Raw genomic sequence first — 18,541 nt, 5'->3', positions numbered from 1 at the left:
AATTCACTTCGGAAACTTCTTTATTTAAGTGAGAAGGAGCGTATGAAGACTTGAACCTTTCGTTCATGTATCAAACATTAACACTACTAATATAATAATATATAGGAATGATAAAATTCTAGAATCTTTAGAAGGATATGTTTTCATTTGCATACGCCAATTTGTTTATTGTTGAAAATAGATAGTTTTCCAATTCAACACAGGGTGTCTCCATATAACACGCGATCAACTGAAAACTACAGCAGGGGTCTCCACCTCGTCAAACATTCGAAATTATGTGTTTGATTAACATGCCTTTTTAAAAAACACTTTTCACAAAGCTTGATGGACGTTTATCCTTTTGTACGCTTGTGTTGTGTTGCATTAAATGCTGATAGTGTTTCTATTGCAAACACAGCATGCCTTCTAGATATACGAGTTTGTGCCTGCGCCAAAAGATTTAGAGGCGAAAACTGTACACAGTTGCTGAATTTGTGTATTTATTTAAAAATGATTTACATGTTTATGGCATTTTACATTTATTTCAGGGTTAAACTAAGCCACATCGCCTGAGAAACTTAAGCTCCTTCAGTTATGGGCTGTGGGAACTCTACAGCCGCTGGCGCGGACACAAACAACAACAAAAGCAACTCCAAGCAGGTCAACTCAGTGAAAGCTGCCGGAAACAAGCAGGCTCTTGTTGTGGTTGCTAATGGTACCGCTAATAAACGGGCCGAGAATGATGACGGGAATTCAAATTTAAAGCAAGAACCAGAAATAGAAGAGGTATAGTGACGCTTTACAGTATGCATTTAAACAAACATTAAATTAACATTCTGTTCACGTTAAACACTCATATCATAAGACCAGCGTCCTGCAAAAATGGGTCTTATGACATTTTTGGCTAGCTGGTTGCTAATGAAATATGAGTTTTAATCAGAAAGGGTAGCTCCTGACCACACTAAGTAATTGTGCAGGCTGGGCTGGAGCTGCATTGGCCGAATTCGGCATAAACCACATTTAAGCACAAGGCCTGTAATACAATTTTACGTTAATCATAAAGTACTTATAGATCTACATTTTCATAAATAAAAATCAACTTAATACTTTGTATGACCAAATAATGTGCTGAGCAACGATAACGACATCAATTATGGTCATTTAAACGTTGCAAAAGAAAACATAACTAATAACGTTATATAATATTGATATTATACTTGAATATGGGGTCATATTCATCGATACGATATTGAATGTAACATGCTTAAAACACAGCTTTAATTTATATTATGAATGCTCGTGTTTTGTGTATTTAGTATAATATATTTGAACTCAATATGCTATATTTTTGTTTTATTTCGTTGAACACAAAGGGTAAGTTTTTTACAAATTATTAAGTCGCGTATGTTCACGTTCACTTTATTGTTAAATTTCCCAGAATTCACACGCGCTTGTTATTTGGTCATCTACCGTAACACAATAATATCACGGCCGTTAATCACAGGCGCCACCTCTTTCTTGAGACGCATTAATCAATGAGCAAATGCAACTTCCGGGGTGGCGCTAAGGCCCGAATGTTTTAAAATTTAACGGATAATTGTACAGGGTGAAAAGGCTTTATATGTGTTTCAACATATTTCGCTTTATTTAAAAAAACCGACCAATTAAGTGCCATTCAGCGAAGATCAATTTATAAAACATGTTCAGAAACATACAATCACTACCAAATAGGTAACGTGAGGGTCTTTATAAGTTGTGGCATTGTAGAATTTGTAAAAGCAAATCGAAGTATTTTGCCTGAGCGGCGAGCAAATTCCCAGTCATTAAAATCGCTCATTGCATAAAACGATTGCTTTGAACATGTACACGTTAATGCATGCACACAATCACCGGCTTCTAGCCGATCTAATATATACATTTGCATTTTTCAAAAAGAGATTTAGACAATGCCAAGGAGGTGACGCTAGAAAAAGGAGTTGGTGCCAATGCACATTTATAGCTATTATTGATGGATTTAAACGTTCGTCCCATTAAGATAAGAACTTTTAACATGTATAATGCAAAAAATGGTAAGGGAAATTAACCGAGTTATCTTCATTTTTTGGAGTTGATATCGGGAAAAACAACATGTATGAGCCTAATGAAGATTCTTTGACCCTGGCCTTCTAGTAAATTAAGCATTTTGATTAAGTGACACAAATTATCTTTCGAAAAAGAAGTATTATCGTACAAGTATTTCGTGATTTATCATACTGTGTAAAAAATGCTGTCGACTAAGTCTTTTGATAAAGACTTAAATGTTGAAAATTTTGTTATTGGTTTTATTGAATATTACACATTTTTGGTATATATCGTACAATATGTTTTATTCATGTTGGTGACTTCTTAATTGAGTTGTTCTATATAAGTGTATTTTAAAAACTACATCTTATTTATTGTAGAATGTGGTTATATTCTATAAAGATTTGGGCCTTCGTATGTACGTTGAAAAATAAAGAAAACATAACAAATAACATTATATATCAAACGTACTTCATGTGATGATGTAATTGCAATACGACTGTTAATTGATACATCAAGCATTTGCGCCACCTCCTATCATTAGCGTCATCCCCTTAGCATAAGCCCCATCTCTTTTGGAAAATGCAAAATTATCTATTACGTCGGCAAGAAGCCAATATTTGTGTGCATGTATCATCTATTATATGTTGTACGCAATCGTTTGATATCGTTAGCAATTTAATAGGGTCAGACAGGCAAAACTCATCGATATGAAATTATTTTTAAAACTCCACCATGCCAGGAATTATACATGTTCTCACGTTTTTAAATGGGTTGATAATATTTGTTTCTGTACATTTTTCGATGAATTAATCTTTGTTAAATCGCACTGCGTTGCCCGATTGTAAAGGTAATGCGATATATGCAGAACAAAAACTTATAAAACACAGTTTTAATATGACGTCATAGTTATCTCCCTTGTGTGAGCAAGTGCGATTTTTCTTTCGAAGTGAACATATAAAAATGCAATAGGTGTTGGAAAGTTGGTGATAATACAATGAGTGATATTGTTTAATTGATACTGGATGGTGACACACAAGGTACGACTATAAATAACTTGTAATAAATGAAGAAACCAACGCCTTATTTAAAAATTTGAAACATTGTTTATATACTATTCAAAAAAGATATGGCAACACAGACAATTCAGTCAATTGAGTCAGGAGAAATTTACCTAGAAATGTCATAAGTATCTGATAGTAACCAAGAATGCGATAGTCAAGACAATACCAAACGCAAGTACATAAGCAGTGTTAGTGAACATGAACTTGTAATAAGTGAAACAAAAGCTGAAAGCAAAACGCAAGCAAAGAAAAATGCAAAACACGAAAAACAGAAAGTAGAAGAAACCAAAGATACAGAAAATAATAATCTTGCGAAGGATAGACAAATTGAAGAAAGAACTTGTTTTTGAAAAGTACGCAATCTTTCATTTTAAGAATATTCACTTTGAAGAAAAAAGCAAAAATAAATCAATAATGTAACCATGTAACTAGAAAACATAAACATTGTTGATATCTCAGAAGAATTGAGAGAAATAAATGTCAAGTTGTCCAAAGTGATGCTAAATGATGACAGCTCTCTAGAAAATATGATCGAAACAATTGTAGGAAAAATGAAAAACAACCTTCTTCACAGAATCGAACTTCTTGAACATAAACGTTTCGATAAAGAAACGTTGTAAACTATATACATTTTCTTAAATTCCTGTGCATATAGTGTTCAATAGCCTTTTGTATTACGTTTTTTTTTTTGTTAATTTGTGTGCACATATCTTTATTTACGATACACACTTATTATTCACCATTACTTGAACTAACCTCTCTGTATCTACCTGAAATTAGACTACCTTTCCAACAATTTCTCACGTCTATCAGGCAGGAGCTATGTTTTTCTCTTGTTTATTGTTTTTATTTCTCACTTTTGTGATATTTCTGTTTACTTCTTCGTTTCTATGGAATATTCATCTTTTTGTATCCCTATTTTTTATATTTTTGTTTGTATGTATGGACATCTTATGTCTTATAATAGAAACCAACTGGACATGTTTTAAAATAGAAACCCACTGGGCAAGCACACACAAATTATCATTTACATCACCTTCCATCTCTTTAAATGATTAAATTATGTACTTTGAATGTAAAAGGGCTGAAAAATAAAGACAAACGCATAACAATCTTCAAATGGTTAGACGAAAAAAAATTATATGCCTTTTTACAAGAAAGTCACTTGACACATACTTTAGCACCAACTTTAAAAGATGAATGGGACGGAGACACCTATCTCAGTGGACAACATACTAATAAACAAGGCATTGCCTTTCTGATAAAAATACAGGGATCACAGTCGATAACTTTTACGAACTAATAATTGGCAGACAAGCAAGTATAAATATCGAACTACACGAAACACAATAAGCATTAATTAACGTTTGCGGCCCTTACGTAGATGATTCCATATTTTACGAAACATTACAATCCTTTATAATTAATAACCAAGATACAATCATTATAGTCGGCGGTGATTCCAATACTGTTCTGAACTCATTATCAGATAAAAATAAGGGAAAACTTTATGCTCATTCTAAAAATAGAAACATGTTGAATAACATGATTGAAAACTACAATATGATAGACATATGTAGGCAATTGTATAAATCTGGATAACTCGTATCTATCGGATAACTTTTGGTTATCTTCAATTTATTTTAAAATAACCAAAAGTTATCCGCTGGATAAGAGTTATCCAGATTTATACAATTGGCTACTGGCGTACAGTAAATCCAAACGAAAGCAAATTCACCTGGCACTCAAATACAAAACCAACGATATTTTGTAGATTATTCTATTTTAAGTCATTGCCTTTTAAGGTCACTTTTTGCAACAGAGGCATGATACATATACGTCTAGACTTTAACTGAAATATAGTATGTTTGTGTTTATCTCCGTTCAGGTAAAAAAGTAAGTTTGTAACGATTTGATAAGGCGTATTTTCCATGCACTTCATTTTTTTTTATTTCACGGAATTCTTCGACACTATTTTCAAACATTTGCACCGCCCATAGTTATTGCAGAATAAACCACATATCATGTTGTGGTTATACAAAAGAACGAAGCAGATAGTGTTAGACTGAAAGATAATCTTATTGCATAAATTAAGTACAATATGATAATTTTACGTTTACAGATTGATGTTCCAAACCTTCTTTCTGGATACCATGTACCGAAAGAACCTGAAAACCGGAAAGCCGATATTTTTAACAAAGACAAGATGAAAGGGGTGGACGCTTTGGCAAGACAGGTATCAACCATCCGTACAGGAGTAAACTTAAGATAAACGATAGCTCAGACAAGATTAGTCTTTATCTATGTGTGTTTGAATTAAAAAGGTTGATGTCAATACGATAATCCTTGATTGATATGTATACACGAACAAATTGTCTTTTCATTACAGCAAAGAATGTTCAAAGTAATTAATTGTCTGGTGTTTGATTTAGAATAAAGACAATTAATAGTTTACTTGTGTTATTTATAACAAACAAACACAATTATTATATAGTTTTAATGTGTAAGCATTTCGTTTGTGTTTCAATAAAACACGGCATAGCTTGCAACAAATACATACACATTTTGCATATTTCAGCACTCATCAAAAGTACGTAAAAACATTTATAATGGGAAAACAGTGCATGCATTTGTATTAACATGTCTGGATCGCTATTTAAACAACATAATTTTAATCTGACATTCCATAGTCTTTATTCAAAGGAGCAGGGTTTGTATTTGTTTCAATAATTTGCATTTTTACTTAAAAGAAAACCGTTTGTGTTCGTGTTGCATAACTCGCATTATTTCCTTGTAGCGGAACCACTGAATAACGTGTTGCGTAATTTTCAACTGATCCTGGTTGCGGCGACAATGTAACGACGTTATTTGATTTAGAGTGTTGTAATGTCATATTAACGACATATATATATTGAAAATGTTGATACTATTTTATTTTCCGTTTCAAAGTATTTATATTAAGTTCTTTAAAATATATAATTTTTATAAAAAACAACTTTATATTCATTCGTTCAGTCGTAAGCAATAAGAAAATAACCTCTTCACTTCGTTCACTGAACCAGCTGGACTCCCTCATGGGACGCCCCGTGAATCCGCACTAGACTATCCCTTCTGAAGTATGGGGTGAACCATACTACACAAATTTTAGCTAGCTATACAATCTGAAAATACATCAACATTTGGTAGTTAACATGTTAAGCGAGTGGACGCCTATCAACTGTGGGTTGCTATTCAAGTCATGTCATTCAATTATATTCGCTCCTATAATGAATGGAAACTTATCCATGTATTTATTGCATCATTTCAGACTGGTTTGTCGCTGACATATGGTATACATTTATACGACTACGGCTACTCCTTCAAAAGCGAGGAACGTATATGCTATTCTGATTAGTTTGACGTTTACATTAAATATACATTAGCGCATTAGGCTTCTTACAACACTCTTGCATTTAAGAATTAAATATTATTTTTATTTTCAGACGCCGGATGATCTTGCGGACAGTTACGAGGGGCTTATCAGCCATCTCACAAGCAACTGTAAAACAGACGTTGAAAAAGTGCGAGCAATATTTATATGGATGGCTAACCAAGATATTGACGGGGCAGACTACAGCAAGGTTACCGGAAACGATACACCTCGAGGAGTCATGAAGCTTATGAAAGAAAATAAAGCGAGTTATTCTTCATTCTTTGCTCTGCTGTGTCGGTAAATACGTTTTTAACATCAAAACACTAGGCCTTAAAATCCAAGTTTTTTCCATGAATATGAATGTTATGATTTGTTAGTACACTTTACATCGATATAATATTTTCTTATAATACGATTAAATTCGACTGTATGTTTAGTGGTTATTATATTGTTTTAACGAATGCGTCATCTTGCGTGGCAAAATAACTTTAAAGTGATTGTTCCCAAACGTTCGTATTTAAACAAGTTATTTATGTGTTAAATTAAATATGTACTATTAAGTTAAAATATGAAATTATTATAATTGTGAAAACATTTTTTTTTTTCTTCTGCCATTACTTGGATTAGAACCCGATATTTTTGGAAGCAATTGTATAGCACTAAGCGATTCAGGCTTCAGAACTTTAAATTGTAATTTGAATAGTTTGCTTGTGATACACATCGTGTCCAAATACTCGATGAAACGCGTTGCAGCAATGCACTTCTTTTCCGAATTCATTTGACGAATATCGATAATAAAAACGATTGATTAAATATTTGTGTTTAGCCACACGTTTGAGTTCATTAACTGGTAATTCAATATAAACAATGTTTGAATGTATTTTACTTGTTTTGAACGATTAACGATATGTGCGGACTCAGACAGATGGCTAAAGGCGATTACATTGTTGTAAGATAATGTACCACACTGTGTTATCAACAACAATTAAAGACATATCAAACATGTTTAAATGAGTTACCAATTTAAATTACCTTAATAATTAATGTGTGGTGTTTTGAATATATAGTGTTATTAATATTGATGTTTTTAAACGGTTGTCATACTAAATTATGTTACGTATTTGAAACCGTTTAGACAAGCTGAGATAGAATGTGTGGTGATAGACGGTTGGGCGAAGGCTGCAGGATACAAAGTCGGTGATTCGGAAACGGAATTGAAGAAATATCGAAACTCCTGGAACGCAGTTTATATAGCCGGTGGTTGGCGACTAGTGTTCCCTCTCTGGGCATGCAGCGCGGTCGTAGGGCATTCCACGGGTGCTTTCACCAAAGTAGAGGCAAAAGGTAAAGCATATCGCAATTGGTGATACAATTTATAACTTTCTACAGAAACATTGATACAAAAGACCCAAATGCACCTTCAAATGAATATGGAAAAAGAGACAGTTATTCGAAATAAGTATCAGAAATGTGGTCTTGTATAATATTCAAGGACCCACTTATCATACAGCATGACACAAAACAAATGAATTAGACACGACGCACAAACACACACAATGAATGCAACCAGGTCCCTTAAAAATGCTGATAAAGAAAGATTGATGGAAGGCACTGATGTTTAAACGATATTTCAACCGCATATATGATTCACAGTTATAAACACAATATTTACGTGAATGTTAAGATTCACCTTATAGCCTTATTATTTAATAAAAAGAGGATAAAAGTCAATCTTATTTTCATTTTATTATTGGAAGGTTTATGCATTCCAGATTATCCGAATTTTTTGACCGTTTTAGGCACGATGCAATGATCATAAATCTTAAATTGTATGATTAACACGTAACATTACAGAATGCTTGCTATTCTTAACCGTATGCATGTCATATACACACTAGTTTCAATAGCTTATGTAAATAAATAAACGAGTCATCAATAAACAATATATCTTTATTTTAAGGACAAGCGGTCCGAGAAAAAGAGGTGGAGTCATCCGGGGTAACAGTCAAGCATTTCAACGAGTACTACTTTCTCACAGATCCAGAGGCATTTGTTTATATAGCGTTTCCTGATCAAGCAAGATGGCAGCTTCTATCTCGCCAATGGGACTTCGCAAAATTTTCAGATGTTCCGTATGCTCGACCGGAGTACTTCAACTTAAAAGTTGATATCCGAAGCAAATTTAGCGGCCGTTTGAAGGTGTATTATATCTTTTAATAATTGTTTGATGCTCATACTAGAAAAACTGTTACTGTTTCATTACCGTCGTTTAACGTGCCACGATTGTGGACAATATTTAGATTAAACTGTAACAATAAGTGAGAATAACGGAACGAAATCTTAACGTCTCTAAGGTAACAGTTTTAGTCGATTCAATCGTATATAAACGTATTACTCTGCTTGTTTATTTACATAGTGTTGAGAGTACAAAATAAATTGCGGGCCGTGCTCTAGTTCGTTTGCAGTAATACGCATTTAGAAATTGACTAGCCTACGCCCATTTTGACATGAACAGCACAATGAGCGACCCCAGTGAGATTTCGTCATGTCAAACATTCATATCTAGTTTCTTGTGTTTGACAGTCAACCGATGGCGAGTGCCACATTGAGCTTGCGTGCGGAGATCCTTCCAACATGGGCATGACCTATGAACTTTACTACAACCATCTCGAATCAGGCCATGAAATCGATGCAAATTTACAACTAAACAACTATGTTTTGCTTAACCGTGCGGGTAACCGTTGGGACTTCGGAATCCGATTTCCCGAAGCCGGAGTGTACAAGTTCCAGATTTTAGGCGGAAAAGGATATGAAACGGACCTGTGTGCGTTCAAAATAACCGTCGATGAGGCAATGGCGGACTGCAAACCTTTACCGTTTAACCCGGGCAAAGTTGGATACGGGCCCACCATGGATACTGAAATAGCTGGACTTAAAGCAGTGTCGCATAAAACTGGTATTGTTAAGATGTTTGCCAATAAGACAATGGAGTTTAATTTCACGTTAACGCGCGACATTGTTGTAAGGACAGAACTTTTGCACGCTACAATAGCAAAGGAAGATCTGCAAAAGTATTGTAAAATGACGCAGAAATTCCGCAACGTCAGTGTCCAGGTAAGTACAAAGCTTGTGCTTTATCATTGTGGAATAATACTCAAATTCATAAATTTACAACCGTTGTTAATGTTTCCACCATTTGTCTAGTTGTTGCATAACGTTACAATAGGTCATTATCTGCTGTGTATTTATGATAATAACACTTTTTGGTTTTCATGGGACAATATCACACCATTTAACATGTGTTATTTAAGCGTACTAAAAATGCGCGTTTTGTAGTACACACTGTTGTATTATTTATCAATCTAGGTTTCCGTGCCAGAGGATGGAGAGTATGCTTTGGCTTTGCACGCTCAGCAGAAGAACAGGAGTGATTACGACAACGTCTGTAATTATCTTCTGACGTCGGAGAAAAAGAAGAAGAAACGAGAGTGGGAGGTTCGTGTGTGTTTATATGGCAAGATATAATTCTTATACTGATAAAAAAAATACAGTATATTGATTCTTTATGTGTAGGCTTTGTGAAAAATGTAAGATGTGTCAGCATAATACAACTCTTTCTTTACTCATTAGGTCGTACAGCCTAAACAGTTTGCAAATATACAATCACCATTTTATTATACATACAATATATAACTATCAGCACTTTATCAGCACTTTTGATATGTGTATGCGAATCGCTGCAAACTTAACAAAGGCCTTTATTTCGAAGAATTAATGTTATCTGATAATTGTGGATACTATATCAACTATTCGGTGTAATTAAAGAATTATACTTATTTTTTGAATCCCACAGAATGTTATTATAACACTATTCTTATTATTTAGAATCCCATAGAGAAAAGGACCAGAAATAACGTGTCAGTTTTAGCAAAAGCGAAAGGGACTAAGTGCGTTGAGGAACTAGAAGGAGAAATAGAGAAATTCCAAAAGTTGGACATGGAAGATAAGGGAGAGCTACAAGCGGCTCAGGACGCACTGGAGTATAAAAAGGACCAAAAATGTGAGAACATATGCTTAGAATTATCTTTTGGTGTGAAGCGATAGTTAAATCTTATACTTTACTAAAGGTGTCAAACTACACTGTTTGCGCATATTCACAATAAATTGTTATGTTTAAATTGCTAATGGATTTACAGGCATACACTCTCAATTACGGAATGTTTGATATTATTTTTGTATTAATTTATTTATCAAACGTAATTAAAGTGGAGGTTGTTAATCATACAATGATACATGCAATTAACATATTCCTGATTTGTATGTCATCAAACGATGTAATTATTCAATAGTTCACCTTTCACAACGTATGCTTTATGTCCAATGGAGCATTGCCTTAAAACATTTTATTATTTTCTAGGTCTAAAGGACGCAATAAATCGGCGAAACCTAGAAAAACTTGAAATTGCCATCAAGCAAGGTCACAACTCACGGTTCAAGGACAAACTGTCCCGCTTGATTGAGGAGGCGGAAGAGTTGAGGAACCATCTCGTGCATCTGAACAAGATTGCGCACGATATCCTTGAGATGAAGCAGTCCACCATATCCGAGCTGCGCAGTTACAAATCACCTCCGAACGTCATCTTTGACATAATGCAGTCTACGTTTCTTATATTAGGTGAACAAAATGAACAACTAGAGGTAAATGCATCATTAATATACATACGATTCCGCGTGTTTCTCACAATACTACACGTGTATGTTTTGTATTATTGTTATATATTTTTCATATGCAAAATATACACAACAGCATCACCATTAAAAGTACATATATCTTGTTTAAAAGGAAAGTTTACATGTGATAACAATTCCTCTGAAATGTTAGTCGGGTTCTTATTGAACTGGAATATAAACGTACATACATGTATCATATTCCTCGCAGAAGTTATGATTGAAAGTAACTACAATATCTTTATAAATCAAAACAGTTACCTTTGCATTATTTTGACTTGTTTGTTTTTGATTTGTAAACCTTTTTTTCAAGCCCATACCATAACGAAACTAACGTAAACCTTATAATGCGGATCAATTTGTATTATCAATTAATTTCAAATGCTCGTATTGACTGTGTTAGCAATTATGGTAACTTGTTAATGATGAATTTATTCTTATTGACAAACATAAGACGTTTTTTTAGCTTTTTTACAAAACGGAAAATGTAGCCCCGTTCAACGAATAAATTAATTATATGTGTTCTTCTAGGTGTGGGAAAACCTTCAAGTGTTAATGGGGAAAATGGGTAAGGAAAGTGTGATCCGACGCGTGAAGACGTTTGATACGGTTAACGTAAAGCCTGCAGTGCAACAAAAAGTAGAGGCGATGCTCAATAAATACAGCGAGTTTGAGTCGCGTGCTGCCAGCGCGGGGGCGGGGACGTTCTATTGTTGGGTATGTAAATAAACTTATTTGAAATACAGAAGGTGTTTTTTGTACGTGTTCTATTGGGATCAATTGGTTCTTAAATGACGATATTTGTGTTTATACTGAATCCATACTTATGCTTTAATTAAGGATGACAGAAACGTAAATAAGTTGTAGACATTATAGCATTTTGAAACGGTTTTGATGGCTTCTTCATAGACTATATAATGACACGTTTATGCTGTGTGAATAACTATGTGCTACGTGTACGAGTTGGTTATGACTTCCGATGACCGTTACAAGCCAGTGACAGCTGCTTTAATATATATATTGTTGTGTTTCTTGCATCGCTGATAATATCACACCTATTGTTAAGTCTTGTATTAAAATCAACGCATACAGCATATTAAATGCCTTTCGATTGTAATTGGGATTCTATGTGTTTGATATGCGATAGTATGATATTATTTTTTATAATGCAATATTGTTTTCCACTAAAATCTGGTTAAACACTTCAAATGCGGTCTTCTGGTACTATTACCTTCAGTTTTGACTTTATGTGCGTTTATTAAGTTTTAATTGGATGAAAACTAAGACATGAGCCTCGAATAAATGACATTATTTTAATAATAAGATTACGCCCCAGCTTGTAAAATTGAAGATACATTTTCATTGCAGTTGCGTGATGTTTGCATTGCCATTGAACAGACTGAGCCACCTGCAGGGAGTGATCCGTAAACGACTGGGACTTACATCAGAACTTACTAATAATTATTATGATGAATATGCCAAGTTGTAACTAGGCATGCTGAAGAGCAATATGCTAAGCTTTAAGTAGGAACGTTTCTGAGCAATATGCAATGTCATTATATTTGGAAATTGTTTTAAATATGCAAATTTTAACTATTTGAAAAGCTGTTTAAAATATGGTACGAATAACAATTCCAACAAAATATTCATCTTCGAAATTTGAGAAAGATGAGCAAGAAAACCAATAATTAATTGGAGGAATATGCAATAAACCTCCTTTAAAAGGAAGACACTTACAATCTTATAAAATGCCAGGCTTTTACGACTAAAGACATACATTTTACCACACGTGTAGTTATGAAACAAACAACAACATTGGCATTAAGAAAGAATTACACAAGGAATCTGAGGGTCGATCATACTATGCATGTCGCACAGCAGGCGATATAAATATACACACATTGAAACATCTATGTTTCTTTTGTAGGACCTAAGGTGATTAAATACCACACATGCACGATAGTCTGCACATGTAACGTGAGGATATTTCAAAGCATCTAAATACATTCATTTTGACCATATTATGATTTTTATTATTTACATTAATATTCATTTTTCTATACACTGTGATACTTATTGTGATACATAATTTATATTGCATACGTTTATAGCCTTAGTCCACGTGACCAGTCCAATCGATTTTTAATGCAAACAAAATCATGTTGACTCAACTTACTATAAGATATGAATAAGCGCCAATTCATTGATAAAACTGACGTCATAGTTGTGTAAGTAATGTTGTTTATGAACCACGCAACGTGCCAATAGCAAACGGACTACCGATCTTGCAACTATTTGAGTGTACGTTCTATGTGCTATTTAATGCGTCGAACTGCATTCAAAGGACACTCCCGTTATGCTATTTATAAAAGCACAGATTTACATAATAATTTTGCTCTTTTACAAACTTAAATGTGTCTCAATTTGTTTTTTGCAGGGAATATGTTTATTAAAAAGTTTAATTATGAAAATACTAGCTGTGGAGTGGAGCTATAAATATCCAATGGAATTAGTTTTTTTATATTGAATGTGCACTAATGTGAGTGTTCCACTTTTATTGTATGAATGGGATTGTGTAGTATTAAATTAGCCTTTCATTTTCAGATGTATGAACATGCTGTTATATTTATATTTGCTTCCATATAAAATTTTGTTAAGCAGATGTGTGTTTGGCTTATTTTCTACTCGCGCTACGTATACTGATAAAAAGACAACGTTAGAACATTTCAAAATAGCGTTTACTATGTAACGTTGATCCTTCAAACACAGTGGTAAGGTCTAAGGATATAAATATTGTGCATTCCTACTCGTTCGGCTAAATACCCTTTCCCGTACCCAGAATATATGACTGACGAGTTTATACTTTGGCTTTCATAGTCGTTCCAAATAAAAAACACACTGTTCAATATGTATGCATTTTCGGCAAACTTTGAATACCATCATGGCTTTTAATAACAGCAACATAGCTTTATTATTCTCCGTCATATATAATGAGCTGTTATAGGCCCTATGTGAAATTGTTATATCCTCGTATTAATGAGGGTATATTAGCATAATAATTTGTATTCAAGAACACTGATGTACACTTTCACGTTACTATGAATCCATAAGTAACTACGAGGCACTGCATGCGCTATTTACAGTACAGCCGTGATAGATATAAGTGTTTGCGGAATATTCACCATACACATTGATGCAATAAGATCAAGGATTTATAACGATGAATGGGCGGCTGCTCTCATGCGAGGGTAGTTGTGGTGTTTTACCACTATAAGTTAAGAGGGAGTATGCTACTTATGTTTCGCTTCTAATATGTCGACTTTAAAAATTCCAAGTCTGGCAAAATCTTAATAGCCCGGTCTTAGCTACGGTTCTCAATTTATATACATTCAACAGCCAACATTACACATGGACATTTCCTATACTAAATGTGAGAACCAATACAAATTTATCGTATATTTCCGACCTAATATCCGGAAATAAAACACATGGACAGACATACTGACAATGAGCCATTAATGGAAATGCACACACGTTAGTGACTGCAACTAAATTTTCCGTAGTATAGTATTTTGCATCCTGGCTAATCAAAACGTATACATTAAAAGCTAATTTTGTATAATGATATAGTGATATAGAACTTCGCATAAGTATATTCAACAGAAATGGCTTGCTAGTTCCTATTGAGTTTGTAGCGAGCACACACTTTTGTTCGTGTCCTTTATTTAACTCTTTTAACAACTTCTCTCTTTGTCCGATTTGATAGAGATCTTATAATGTAACAAAGCAAGTTACATAGGTTGATCCTGATTTTTACTTGTGTGCATATTCTGTATTCCACTTCTTAAACCCCATTCGCTATCATGAATACTTATGCAAGGCATGTATATCTAGGTATAAACCAAATAAGTCTTGAATATTGATGGTAAGCAACTTGGAATGTCTATGAATCCGTTATTATTCGAAATGTTGTTCTAATACTTTGAATGCAGTATTCAATGGAAATATTACATATGCGAATACAAAAAGAAACAAAATGCCGTATTAGGATTATAAAACAGTACAGATGTTCTTGATTTTAAAAGTACATGTGTACTTAGATGAACAGCTCAAATGTTTGCTGGGTTTAGTCAATGCTCTTCAGTAATTGTTTGGTAGTTAGTTATCTTGCACCAATACGACTGAGGAAAACCCAAAGCAATTATGATTCAACGATAAGGTTTTGTGTGTTGTCCATTGGACATTTGTATTCAGGTAAATAACGTGAAATTATGTTCGCAGTTAAGTGAAACATTAAATAGTGTAATATCTTTCTACTACAAGATAAATATTACTGTTCATTTCATTTCCAAAGTTTTCCAACGTTAAAACAAGGGAGGCAACACAGTGGATGATAATCAAGGGACCTTATACACAATAACAGCACGTAGTCAGTTAATGAGAAAACTTAGCATTAACAAATTAAACATACATACGCGTGTATTATTAACTTCGTATATATGCGGGCTTTATCAAATTAATCGTAAAAAAGGTGTCTGGATATTATATATTGATATGTCATACACATGCGGTTTTTCACTGAGTCCCTTAAATGTGAATTTGTTACAATCATAACTATTGAACCTTATAATGACTGCACTTCTTGCCTTTCATCAAATGCTATATCGAAACCATTTTAGAGGCTGTTCCAAATGAATAAACCAAGAAGAAGTCCACATCAAATTTTATTAAACACATCCAATGAAATTTATTAATACATTCAAACACTCGCATTTAACTGTTAAGTGCAAATCAAGGTAATATCTAAAATAATATTTGAAAACGTTATTCAGTTTTTCATGTGATCATTCAAGCCATATTAACACATTTATGGTATTTTCAATATTAGTGAAGACAATATAAATAGTCATAATTTCTTCTTGCATTGGTGTCTGTTACAGATATCATTTGCGAAATATGGCTTACTTTTATCACACATGAATATGATCTAAAAACATGTGAGTTTATATTTTTTACAAAAAAAAAATAATTTTAACTATCTATCGACTGTAACTTTCTACTGAAGTTCAAGCAGGGTCAATAACAAAGTTGAACAAATCGACAAATCCATCAGACAGACTGAATTTGGATTGCATAAATACACACAAAAAACACACATAAAATAACTGTATGTTGTCAATTGTAGTGATTAAAGTGAAGTAAACGTCTGATGAAAAACCAATATGGTGTTAATTGATTAATATCGCCATTCAAGTTTATTTTCTAAAAAACAATTTTTACCTATATACTTGGTCGCCAGTTGTATTCACCAGTGTTTTATGTTAAGATGACAACTCGTTGCATTTTTCATGTATAGTTTATTTGTGTTCAACATTGTCTACTACATTTGTTTTATAATGATTTTCTGATTTTATTATATTTAAAAAGTGTATTTACTGATTGTTGTACGATCTAAAGAATAGTTATCATTAATATCAATTACTTTAACGATAATAATTATTGATTTAAAAATATCCATACACATCCTTTCATTATACAAATAGGAACTGGATCTTTCAAACTTAAACGAGAATATGTCTACTTCCTTTCAACTAACAAAGTCATCGATATTCATAACCTTGAACCATGCGTGCCTTGATAAAAATGATTTGGCACATTGATTTTATTTTTTACAATGTGTATATTTTGTCTGGTTTTTAAATAGTAAATGTAATATCTTTCTCTGTAGCCTCTTTAATTTTTTGTTGGTATTGCTTCCGCTCTCAGAAGCACAGTAAAAACGTAATATATAATATAAATTAATACATATCCTTGAAAGCGCAGTATTGCGCATCACATATATACATAAAAGGTGCGTGATTTTGTACAATAACTCGTATGTCCCTACACCAAAACCCCTTTCCGTCATGTATTTCCGTCCGTTCGTTCGCCTGTCCACCCGTCAGTCCATGCTTCCACAAATAAGTTTCCGCGAGTTATGAAAAACGACTGAAGATTGTTGCATGAAACTAATCTACAAGACACCTTTTCCCCAAAGGTCAAAAGTCAGCTCCCTGTTACTTAAAATTGAATAAACTCTGGGTTTTTCCCAAGGTTTATATAATATAAAACTATGTACGCCCATTTGCATAGGAATTATGTTAATCTGTATGAAAATCCTTTCCTTTGTTCATGTGAAAATCTGAAATAACTACATAATAACATATCATGTAATTGGATACGGATTTTTTCACGAAAGTGCTGAAGAGTGTGTCTACAAATCTTGGTATACTAATATAACATACTAATAATGTTATGAGTCCTGGTGTGTTTACCCCATGTTAAGTTATCACCAAAGTTCATATAAATTTCAAACAATTTATTATTTTCTATGCAACATGTTGATTGGTTTTCAGGTTTACTTGGAAAGAATCTGAAATATAAAAATCATGTCAACGTTTATTATTATGAAACAATATGTGATATATATCTCGGTAAAGATGACCCGCACACTTTGCTGCCATGTTTTGGATATTCAGGAATTTATATAATATAAGTACTTTATATACTTGATTATGAAACCAAATGCAGAATTTCTTAGAAAAACGACACATTGCAACCGTTCTCAATACTAAATCAATAATATAGAAAATACAAAACCACTTTGAAATTATAATGTTTCTGAAATACCTCATAAACTGAGGTGGCGTATTTCATTCCCGCCAAAAATAAGTAATAAAAAAACACCGTACCATTAGAATGTTATAATAATAGGAAGGTAACGTTTAATACGTAATCACTAATAAAGGGCATTTCGGTATTTATGAAAGAATGATGATGATGATGACGATGAAGATGATGATAATGAAGATGATGATGATGATGATGATGATGATGATGATGATGATGATGATGATGATGATGATGATGATGATGATGATGATGATGATGTTGTTTGTGATTGTGGGGGTGGGGTATGGTGGTGATAATGATGATAGTGATGATGACGATTATTTATTTACTTATTTCTTTAATTTACTTAGCAGTAAATATTTACCGGTATGCACACAAACTACACAATTCAACTCAAAGTTCAGTTGTGATACGTTGTAACACTCATGTTTGTTTAATGAAAACTCGTGTTATCTGTTTTATGTTCCAAAGTTCCAAAGGTTTAACCCGTTGTATATCCATTAAAATTTATCAAGCAACGAGTGTATTGCTGTCAAACTTGAACTATTTGTAAAGCGCCACTTGACTGTTGAGAGTAATATACAAATATCACTTTTAATACATATCGTTTTTGAAGACAAATTGC

At 33.3% G+C, this 18,541-nt stretch overlaps 1 protein-coding gene across 11 annotated transcripts in view; it reads left to right on the top strand.

Annotated features, from left to right (window-relative positions):
* The window catches only part of LOC127837880 (hillarin-like), a 62,306-nt gene extending 48,402 nt beyond the window's left edge, over positions 1 to 13,904 (top strand). For all 11 annotated transcript variants that reach the window (XM_052365325.1, XM_052365319.1, XM_052365317.1 and 8 more), the window contains 11 exons: positions 528 to 765; positions 5,227 to 5,340; positions 6,587 to 6,813; positions 7,652 to 7,860; positions 8,477 to 8,715; positions 9,100 to 9,630; positions 9,883 to 10,011; positions 10,402 to 10,576; positions 10,934 to 11,214; positions 11,776 to 11,961; positions 12,613 to 13,904. In XM_052365325.1, the coding sequence (XP_052221285.1) occupies positions 574 to 765; positions 5,227 to 5,340; positions 6,587 to 6,813; positions 7,652 to 7,860; positions 8,477 to 8,715; positions 9,100 to 9,630; positions 9,883 to 10,011; positions 10,402 to 10,576; positions 10,934 to 11,214; positions 11,776 to 11,961; positions 12,613 to 12,672 (2,343 nt within the window). In that variant the 5' untranslated portion in view covers positions 528 to 573 and the 3' untranslated portion in view covers positions 12,673 to 13,904. The remainder of the gene's footprint in view (positions 1 to 527; positions 766 to 5,226; positions 5,341 to 6,586; positions 6,814 to 7,651; positions 7,861 to 8,476; positions 8,716 to 9,099; positions 9,631 to 9,882; positions 10,012 to 10,401; positions 10,577 to 10,933; positions 11,215 to 11,775; positions 11,962 to 12,612) is intronic.
* The last annotated feature ends 4,637 nt before the right edge of the window (positions 13,905 to 18,541 follow it).

Source organism: Dreissena polymorpha, chromosome 7, assembly GCF_020536995.1.
Source record: "Dreissena polymorpha isolate Duluth1 chromosome 7, UMN_Dpol_1.0, whole genome shotgun sequence".
Classification (NCBI taxonomy): Eukaryota; Metazoa; Mollusca; class Bivalvia; order Myida; family Dreissenidae; genus Dreissena; species Dreissena polymorpha.
The sequence above is the reverse complement of the archived record's forward strand: the minus strand, read 5'-3'. Positions and strand labels throughout refer to the sequence as shown.